A 10,263-nucleotide genomic window follows, 5' to 3' on the forward strand; every position below is an offset into this window, starting at 1 on the left:
AAGCATCAAAAGGGCTCGCTGTGATTGGTCCTCCGTTGGCCAATCACAACAGCGCCGACACGTGACATAAACAGGAAGTAAACGCACTTTCTCTGATCCGCTTGTGTCGGAGTTCGAAGAGCGAGCAGAAGTGACACCAAGAGAGAGAAAAGCACGCCGATGTCTTCAGTAAATGTATTCAGCGACTCTTTCTAATTAATGGAGTCAGAATGAAGATGCCACAATGAAGGTAAAACTGTAAATTAATGCATTAATTAAACACGCAATGGCCTCCATTGTGTCTCTTTTTGTATGACAAATACTTAAGTGAAAGTGATATTTCATCATTTTAACTCGTGTAATTTCAGTTATGGAATTACTGACAAAGTTGACAGTGATGTATTTTCAAGAAGCATGTTGGGATGACTTAGAAGAACTGAAGAGCTACATAAATTGAATACATTACCTTTAACGTGATTTTATTATTGTAATGTTTTTCCCCACGTAGGTCTTTTGTATATTTGCTTTGGCATGCAAAGGCAATTACATTGTGGCCAGATATTCTTAATTTTATTACACTCACTGTTACACAAGTACATGTACTCAGGTGCTTTCAGATGGGATTTTTTGTTTGTTTATTTTAGTTAAGTCCTACAGTGGTTGATTTAAACTCTGAAAACAAATCTCTGTGTATAAAGTTCCGTATTTGTATATAATATTTTTTTTCTCATGAAAATAATTCCATCCTACCACACTAAAACAGGATTGATTGCAGCCTGGGACCTTCATTTAAAATAAAAAAGTTTTAAAATCCCCACCAAAATAATAATAATTAAAAAACAACGAAACCTGTTTAGCACTCATATGTTTTCACTGTGAGCATAATAGTAGTGTGTATATGGTTAGTGTTTAACTTAAAGTCCCTTTATGCTCATTGATTTACATCTAAGAATTCATCCATGTGTACCAAAGTTACACATTGATCTATTGATCTATGTTGTTTTTTCCCCCTCATTGTATCCATGTAGGCTGCTATGGTGATGAGGAGCCATTCTTCTCGTGGTTATCGCCAGTTGTTATGAATCCAAGCACCTCCTTTGAGAGCCAGTCTTCTGATGACCTCCCCGATGACTGGCTCTTCCTCTCCTCTGAGTCTGCAGGGCCTCAGAACCAAGAAGTGAGGCGGGATGACCAGGAGGTGGAGGACAGAGGCAAACTTAAATCCAAGTTGGTCTCAGCATGGAACAGTGTGAAATATGGTCAGTCTCATCTAAGTAACACTGAGACAGTATTATGATAGTACCGAGCAGATGTTTTGTTCTCTGTGTTTAAACAATTTCCCCCCCTTTTTTTTATTGTATTAGGCTGGTCCTTGAAGCAGAAATCCAAATTCAGCAAGAGCTCTCCTGTGTACATGCTTGGAAAGTCCTATGAGCTCAAGGATGAAAGTGAGGCGCTCTCTTGCTTCAGCAGTCTGGAAAATAGATCTGAAATTATGTATTTTATGTGACTATAAAAGCAAGGAGGAAATTTGAATACATTCTCTGTGTCTGTGTCAGGGGAGAAGGACCATTTCCGTCGCTCCTTTGTATCTCTCCTTTGGTTGACGTACAGACGGGGTTTCCCTCTGCTGGCGGGCTGCTCTTTGACCACAGATAGCGGTTGGGGATGTGTTCTGCGAACCGGCCAGATGCTGCTGGCACGAGGCCTGGTCCTACACCTGATGCCACCAGGTAACAACATTCATAAGTCCAACTGTTTAGTCAAAGTCAAGTTGCCTATTGAATAAGGTAGTGTCTACGGATACGGACCCGTACCCGTAGCTTGTGGGCTACGGATACGGCACTTTCCATTTGCCAGACAGATACGGACCCGTACACGAGTCTCGCGAGTCAAGAAGCTGCTAACCACTGCAAACTGTTGAAAGGTAAGCAAAGGTTAAGGTTAGGGTTAGTGTTAGGGTCAGGTTTAGGGTCCGTACCTGTAGTACCGATGCTACGGGGCCGTACCTCCAGCGTCTACCGGGAGTCACGTGACCAGATCTCGCGTATCTGATTGGCAAATGGAAAGTACGGGTCCGTACCTCTAGCAACTACCATTGAATAAACCACACTTTACATTCTAATGCCATTCATCACGTCTGTTAGCTCATCTGCACTTACTTATGTCATTTGCACATCTATATTCTTATTTTATGTTACCTTGACTTTACACCTGACTCTAATATTCTGTGCTGTCTTATTGTTTGAATTTCTAGCTGCTGTAACAACAGAATTTCCCCACATTAAAACTGAAAACAGATTTCTACTGTTCACTGAAGCAAATAACAAAGCAGTTTGTCCGGGTCACATGATAATCTGTTTGAAATGTCTTGTGTCTGAGCTCTATTTATGTAACATCTCCCATTACACTCATAACTTCTTTCTATCTTCTTTAGATTGGACTTGGTCTGTGAGCCACCATGCGGTCAAAGATGACATGGAGCTGCTTCGCCCGGCAGACAGTGCAGAATATGGATCCAAGTTAAACAAAAGGGCAAACAACAGAGGTCGAAAACTGAGCCTGGGTTCCCTCCTGGACAGACCTATGGAGGCTACACACAGACGCGTGATATCCTGGTTTGCAGATCACCCCTCAGCCCCTCTTGGGATTCACCAGCTCGTGGAGTTGGGACAAAGCTCAGGGAAGAAGGCTGGGGACTGGTATGGTCCTTCCATCGTGGCGCATATTCTCCGGTGAGAATTAAGGTGGTATTGTTACAGTCCGGCTATCCTGAAGAGCTTTTATCAGGCTGTAACAATAAATGTCATTCTGTTTCAGGAAAGCTGTGGCAGCTTCAGCGGACCTTCCCAGTCTGGTTGTGTATGTTGCACAAGATTGCACCAGTAAGTATTTACTGGTTTGCTCTGGAAACACCTTTGGTGCTTCATACTTAATTAGACATTCCTGTGTGTTACTGAGGAGAGCAGGCAATTTAATTTACCCCGATATTTTTTTTGTGTCTTTAATGAAGGCAGTTTAGGACAAAAAACCTGTCATGACCATAGACAATATAAAAGATGAATGTAGCCACGGTAACGTCACCCATTGATTTGTTGATTGTCATTTTTAAGTATTGATGGTGGAAAATTCACATCAGGTGTGATGAGTGAAGGGTGGATCTGACTGTAAATAGGACACTCTGCACCCCAATATAGTAATGGCCTGTCAGTCACTACCACACGCTGCTTCTTCGTCTATTTTTATCTGACCATAATTTACAAAATAAGCGTCGCACAGTATTAAAGGAGACTTGAAACTAGCAATTGTGACCTTGAGCTCATTAGTAAAATGTTTGCTGACTTAAAACATCCGTTGAGAAGTGGGCTTACATTGCTTACATTACAGTTGCTCCCATTCAAGTCTTAGAAATGTAGGCAGCACAAAAGAAATCAATTAAACGTGGGTAGAAAAATGTGCCCTAAAAATGTAAAGCAAGTAGAAAAGTAGAAGCAGAAAATGTGAATATGAGTTAACTGCTGGCAGGTGAAACTAAATGAGTCCAGACTCAGCTGATTGACGCAGAGTATCTGACACTTTGATTGAGGAGTTGTATAGTTGGATGGTCACAGGCAAGAATGATTTCCTGTGGTGCGCTTTGGTGGAATGAGTCTGCTGTTGAATGAATGAAAGAATTTTACTTTACAGTACAGCTCTGTAATCCTTTTGTTGGTTATTCAATCAGTTGCCTGCATTGAAGATGTGAGGATTTATTGAACCATTTAGACATGCCTCTTTCTATCTCTTTCCTTCTTTCAGTCTACTTGAAGGATGTGAGAAGTTTGTGTGAGCGGCCTTCTCCTCAACCCTGGAAGTCTGTCATCATCCTGGTTCCCGTCCGACTCGGCGGACACGATCTCAATCCCTCCTACATTAGCTGTGTCAAAGTATTGAAACTCTATCTTTATGCATGAAATCTATGTAAACATATCTGATTTATAAATAAATGTCTCAGTGTGGTGCTTGTTCCGGCAAGTTTTCAGCAAATGTAACTTCTTGCATTGTTTCAACGATGGGATTCATTCTTTCTGCCAACAGAGTGGTTGCAGAGTTCAGGAAAAATCAATGTCATCCAGACAGAGATGCTCAGAACCATAAAAAAGCCACACAAAAAAAATGCCTTGCAGCTAGAATGAAAGCCAAACCATCCTGTGTGTGTTTTTTCCACAGAGACTCCTGATGTTACAATGCTGTATTGGAATCATTGGCGGCAAACCGAAGCACTCTTTGTTCTTCGTTGGCTTCCAGGGTATGTTCAGCACATCATGATTATTGTGCTCGGCTGTTTGATGTCAGTCCTTTCATTTTTTTGTTTGTCTTCCTCTGGCTCTGCTGTGAAAAAGATGACCATCTGCTGTACCTCGACCCTCACTACTGTCAGCCCACAGTGGATACAACAAAGAAGAACTTTCCCTTGGAGGTATGAGCTATCACTTCTCATCTTTCTCTTCCTCTTCTGACAGCTGTTCTCAGTCATGAAATCAATGGTTTCCACACACACTCGCACACCTTTTTGAGATGAACTCTTGAAGTACTTCCAAGTATTTCTCATGCTATTTAAATATTTTTGCATGATGAACTTTTGACTCCAAGCTTTGGGTGTTTGAAGCAATGGTGGCCATCTAAAGTCATGACTGAGACCAGAGTGTATCTAGATCGAGACCAGAGCAAGACTTTGAGGGGTTTAAACCAAATCGAGACGGAATGAAGTCAGTTAGCATTGCTGAATTTGCATACTGTTGTGTTATATTTAGGATTGCAGATGATGTCTGTGTGGTTTAGGTAACAAAATTTTTGTCACAACAGATCTCCTCCCAGACAACTGCAGCTTGTTCTCCTTTTTGTTGCAAATGTGTATGCAAATAGGGGCAGGGAGGTTCAAGGGGTTGCTAACAGTCAGAAAATTTCAATTGTACAGGCAAGACGGCAAAAATGTGGTTGATTCCAAGACATAAACAGTGATCAAATTTCTGTTAATTCAGATTAATTATGTTTGTCCACACTACTTCCTTGTAGCCTCAGTAGTACCTCATGGAGGAACAAATATCCCTGGTCCATTTAAACTAGCCGTAGTATGAATGTTGACTCAATAGCATCCACATTAGAGTTACAGGAGTTTTGTCTCTGAATCTAATGACATCTCTTTTCTCTCCACACCCTTTGCAGTCATTTCACTGTAAATATGCAAGGAAGATGCCTTTCTCTCGCATGGACCCCAGCTGCACCATAGGATTCTATGCGAAAGGACAAAGGGAGTTTGAATCATTGCGCACAGCTGTTCATGAGGTAAGTGTTTGAGTCTCTATACATGAAAGGTGAGGTTTGTGTAAATGCTGTTGTGTAGCTTTTGTACCACGTAATAGGATTTCTATCAGACCTGGTGTATATTTGTCTTGTTGCAGACACGGTGGTTAGACGCCAATGTCATTTCACGAAACTGACGATTGGCCACATGAGTTATTTTTCATTCTGTGTCTTCCACAGGCTCTGACGACATCTGCAGGGACGTATCCCATGTTTATATTCTCAGAAGGAGAACATCAGGAGGAGGTGGCGGGAAGCAGCTCAACAACAAACAACATCACCTACATACGGAGGAAGAACGAACTGAAAAGAATCGACACTGACAACAGCATGGATGAGTTTGTTCTATTATGAACATGAAGATCAAATGTGCCCTGAGGGGTGTTTATGATAAAAGATAAGTGTGACATTTACACTGTGTGGCCACTACTGAGTGTAAGAACAACAAATGTCCTCAATGTTCACAAGCAATCAGCTGGAGCAAGTCCTTCAAGGTTTTGTGGAATGAAGCAGTCAGGTAGCAGTAATAACACTACTATATTTTTATTGCTGGTTTGTGCACATTTGTATTTTTATTTATTGTTTTAATATCGTTCCATTGGAGGACTTTGAAGGATGATTTTTTTTTCTTTTTGTCTCAAACTATGTTAATTCAGCCAGAAAATGGTCCAAGGGGTGATTTTACTTTATAGGTTTAAATGAAAGAAAATCAAACAGCACATTCCTCCTAGAAGCAAAGTTTAAGCAAGTGTTGACACACACAGCCTCTCACTGCTTCAGATCATGTGACGGGATGCGGCACTTTGAATGGATTAGAAAATTGAATTCCTGGGAACATGTGACTCATAAAAGAAATACTGAAAGAAGTCTTTTCTGGGGAACAAACTTGTAAAGTTAAAAAAAAAAAAGAAAAATGACAGAACTTACTGAAATTATTCTTAAAACCTGGATTGTTTTTCTAGGCTTTTATTTAAATAAAGAGGTTACTGAATAACAAAATGACTTATCTCTCACTTCTTTCATTGATTAAACCCTAAAAATGCATCTCTCTGTAGCAGTGTAGGGCATTTAGACATTTTTTTCCGTATAAATAATCCCTTCCTGCTGTTAAGTGTCTTAAATGTAACTCTACACAGTTGTTTCCTTTATAATATGCAGATCTGTAAAGTCTCTATACATACCTCTACCCTCGCTGCAGGTCCAGCACAGTAGCTCACCTTCCCCTGCTGCCTCACAGAGCTACAAGCATGGCCATAAACTCTTAGTCCTGTTAAACAAAGACCTGCTACATGGTTAGGCCTTTTACAGCCACCATATGAGTGACCCAGACAATGCTTGACGCTTAAGTCATTTTTACTAGAATGATCATAAAAAAAACGTAATTCTGGAAACAGATGAAACACCCTCTAACATAAAATATAAACTACTCTCTTATGCATAGAAATTAAAAATGCATAAGCTTCCCCCTTTTCTGCATGCCCTTTGTAGTTGTAATTTTCATGCAATCCCTTGCGTGGATTACGCTTTAGGTGCAGGCCTCATGGCCCGTCCATACTGCTGGAAATACAGATGTGCATGATAGTGACGTTCAGCCAGCATGAACCTCATGCAGAATCCCTGATCCTGTTTGGTCAGGTTTCCCTGAACTTGATATCCCAGGATGGTGGCTGAGTCAGTCTGCAAGGGTCTAATTAAGTCCTCCAGTTCCCCAGGCGGCACTTCTTTTCTAGACACGCATTTCTGCCCGATTCTGTCAGTGAAAGCCCTCAGTCGAGCCACATGTTTCTTTAACCTCTCCATACCATACTGTGCTGCCTTCTCCCAGAACAAATGGAGGAAAAAGTCATAAAGCAGCACGTCCATCCTGTTCCAGGCTCGTATCCTGGCTTTGGTTCCATCGTCCAGTGGAGTCAGATCATGAGCTGAGCGAGTGTTGAGACGTACGTAGGCTAATTCGTCTAACTCTAGCTTCAGCAGGGCCCCAAGGAGGACCAGGGACTCATCAAAGTGCTCTGCGATCATAACCAGCTGGAAGGTTTCCTCCAGCTGAGTCAGGTCAGTCGGCCAGGAGTCCCACCGCTGGCCGTCAAGACCTAAATCAAAGCTCATGGGATTCTTTGCAAGGCCGTTACGAGGCTCTTTAGGGTCCCAGAATGACTCTGGTGACTCCAGGAACATCGACAGCGCTGATCTGTGCTCTGCTGCCTTTTTGGCTAAGGTAAAAGCAGGAACAGTAGAAGTGTAACAAGAGAAAACGGACTCAAATGTCCGTACAGGATCACGAAGGATGGTGACGTAGATGGTGTTCGGTGGCATCATTGGTCTCAGCTCATCCATGTCCAGACGCATGTGGCTACAAAGGATGTCAAAATTGGAAGAACCTTCTGGCAACTCATCCACAAGATCTGCCCTGAATCTGAAAACAGAGTAAATAAAAGCCATACAGTAGCCCATATTCTTTGATGGTGGTGCATTTCTGACATCAAAATTAAGGATCTGCGTATCTAAACATAGTTATATTTGCGTACTTATCTGGATAGTTGAACTGGTAGGTGTAATAGGGGAAAGCAAAAGTGGATCCGTCCTTCTCTCCCATGCGGAACAGCAGATTTTGGACAGTGCTGCCTCCTGTCTTGTGTGTTTTCAGGAAAACAACAGGTGGAGTGTATGACCAAGTGAGGTGTATGGAGTCCTTTTTAGCCTGTGCAGCCAAGGATGGAGTGGCCCTCCTTTCTTTGTGGTCTTGGTATAAGTCAGTCTCTCTCTGCTTGGCAGTGGCAGCTAGTCCCTGTCTTTCCTTCAGTGACATCTCACTCCAGCCTTTGTGAAAATCATTAGAGCTTTGACAAGAAACCAAAAAGAGCAACAAATTACTTTTGTATGAAGTGATTTGTCAGTGCTCGAAATTGTTCAGTTTTTATTCCATGAATGGAGGTCAGACTGCACTAAAAATTCGTCCTGTTACTTACCCTGATTGCTGCAACAGGTGAGTACCTACAAGTATAAGAAGAAAAGTAACCCCCAAGATCAGGGTGACACCCGTCACACGGTGTCTCCAAACCTGCGAGGCCAACCAGTGGAGGGTCATCTCTGAGAAATCCAACTTAAGCCAGTCTTTGCCCTCTTCTTCCTTTGTTTTCTACCAACCAACATACCGTGAAGAGCTCCTTGGCATGGGATTGTGTACAGTGCGGCTTAAGGACACTGACACAGCTTTGACCTCACTTGTTCTTAAGCTGATCAGTCACATGTCAAAGGGCCTCCAAGTTGCAGGGGAGAATAATTTGCTATCATGTAAAATACAAAGACGGTTAAAAAAAGTATGCCTGTATCATGGTTACAGAGTGGCGACAGATTAAAGAGAAAACCAGCGGAGAACTGGTGATTCTGTTGTACAGTAGGGGTCATTTTGCTGATATGGTTTGGGTCCACTTGAGCCCTTAGGGGGAGGAGTCACGGGAATAAATAAACATTTGTTCTAATTGATAACCTTTATCAAACATTTCTGTCCTGGTGGGAGTAGTATCTTCTGGTTTGACAATAGCCCATCCATTGGACAGAAAGGATCATGTCGTGGTTTGAGGTAAATCCAATTCTATGGCCTTCACAGTCATTAAATCCTCAATCCCATTGAACACCTATGGGAGATTTCTTGAGCAAAGTGTTAGACAGCGGTCTCCATGATCAAAATACCAAGAAAAATCTTTTAGAAGAATGATGCTCTTCCTTCCAGTAAAGTTCAGAGACCGAGAGAATCAATGACAAGGTGCATTGAAGTTGTTCTGGTGGCACAACACCTTCCTAAGAAATGTTGGGTTTTCCTTTAATTTGTCATCTACCTGTGTAATAAAAAAACATTCCACCCTATTATTTAGGTAATTATATAGTATTGTCTGCTTTATGTAGGTAATTGTAACTACAACAATATATTGCCCGCTTTTAAGTCAATGAAACACAATATTAAAGGGGCTTAAAATATAAAGTGGAATACTGAAATACTAAAGACGATAAAAGCAATGGGCTATTAGATTGATCAGTTTGGATAGCTGATTGACAAAACATTAATTTTCTAAAACCTAATCTTATTTTTAAAGGGTGAATGCTGGTTGTAGTTTTTCATAGAATAAAATGTCCTTGTTGTCTCTGTTTTGCGTGATATTAAACTCAAATTGTGCCTCTTTTTTATGTATTTCCACCATTTTGAAGACCAGGCAACAAATTTGTACTACTATCTGGCTGATTAATCAACAATAATAGCAGTTCCTGCATTACTGAACAGCACTTATCATGTTTACAAATGCCATGTCAAGATTTGAATATGAGCAGAAATAATGCTGGAACACCAGAGATGTTAAAGTCCAGGGGGTTATTGTTTGAAATGTATTGTGAATAGGTGCCACATGTGCATTTAATTCGGTCAATTCTCCAAACACACAAAAAGAAGACAGATAATGAAAATATGTGTTAAATCATGAGGACAAATGTAAAATAAGAAAAGATGATCTATGGGAGAAATAATATTTGAAAGCAATACTGCATTGTTTTCCATTTTATTTCTATTTGTCAAGTGGTGCTTAATTTTTTGTGTTTCTTCTACATAAATATAAACCACCACCATAAATTGATGTCGAAATGGAGCAAACTGGTGCACAGAATTCACCAGAATTCAGGATTTTACGCTCAAAATTTCCCGAGGGAGGACATCCAGTTCCTCCTAATGTTCACAGAATCTACGCCCATGGGTGCCTCGCCCTGGTTAATTTAGTCTGTCTGCTCGTAATAAAGTGTTTAATTTTCCCAACGCCGATATCCGCGTAGTTTAAAATCATATTTCTGGGGATTTCTTTTACAATATCGTGTCTAACCGGAGCTCCCATCCCCCCACACCGGCGTCTCGTCCTTTCATTCCTGCCTGTAAAGCCTGAGCTGTGCATGCGGGAA

General features: G+C 41.3%; 2 protein-coding genes across 2 annotated transcripts; one reads left to right on the forward strand and one right to left on the reverse strand.

The window, feature by feature from the left end:
* Positions 1 to 69: 69 nt before the first annotated feature.
* LOC110948909 (cysteine protease atg4da-like) lies at positions 70 to 6,324 on the forward strand. Its single transcript, XM_022190672.2, has 11 exons — positions 70 to 229; positions 1,008 to 1,238; positions 1,344 to 1,427; positions 1,539 to 1,712; positions 2,417 to 2,714; positions 2,800 to 2,864; positions 3,778 to 3,905; positions 4,189 to 4,267; positions 4,362 to 4,438; positions 5,185 to 5,304; positions 5,503 to 6,324. Exons 2-11 carry the CDS (start codon positions 1,058 to 1,060, stop codon positions 5,674 to 5,676), a joined length of 1,380 nt encoding a protein of 459 aa, XP_022046364.1. The 5' UTR covers positions 70 to 229; positions 1,008 to 1,057; the 3' UTR covers positions 5,677 to 6,324.
* Positions 6,325 to 6,354: 30 nt separating this feature from the next.
* LOC110948899 (galactosylceramide sulfotransferase) lies at positions 6,355 to 8,146 on the reverse strand. The gene is made up of 2 exons (XM_022190660.2): positions 7,851 to 8,146; positions 6,355 to 7,738 (listed from the first exon to the last, which is right to left on the reverse strand). The coding sequence occupies exons 1-2, from the start codon at positions 8,129 to 8,131 to the stop codon at positions 6,841 to 6,843; spliced, it is 1,179 nt and encodes a 392-aa protein (XP_022046352.1). The 5' UTR covers positions 8,132 to 8,146; the 3' UTR covers positions 6,355 to 6,840.
* Positions 8,147 to 10,263: the final 2,117 nt, after the last annotated feature.

Source organism: Acanthochromis polyacanthus, chromosome 21, assembly GCF_021347895.1.
Source record: "Acanthochromis polyacanthus isolate Apoly-LR-REF ecotype Palm Island chromosome 21, KAUST_Apoly_ChrSc, whole genome shotgun sequence".
Taxonomy (NCBI): domain Eukaryota; kingdom Metazoa; phylum Chordata; class Actinopteri; family Pomacentridae; genus Acanthochromis; species Acanthochromis polyacanthus.

Coding starts and splice junctions, on each gene's coding strand:
- LOC110948909 (XM_022190672.2), top strand. CDS start 1,058: ATGAATCCAAGCACCTCCTTTGAGAGCCAGTCTTCTGATGACCTCCCC. Junction 2,715..2,799: donor ATCGTGGCGCATATTCTCCG/GTGAGAATTAAG, acceptor ATTCTGTTTCAG/GAAAGCTGTGGCAGCTTCAG. Junction 4,439..5,184: donor AGAAGAACTTTCCCTTGGAG/GTATGAGCTATC, acceptor CACCCTTTGCAG/TCATTTCACTGTAAATATGC.
- LOC110948899 (XM_022190660.2), bottom strand. CDS start 8,131: ATGTCACTGAAGGAAAGACAGGGACTAGCTGCCACTGCCAAGCAGAGA. Junction 7,739..7,850: donor CAGTTCAACTATCCAGATAA/GTACGCAAATAT, acceptor CTCTGTTTTCAG/ATTCAGGGCAGATCTTGTGG.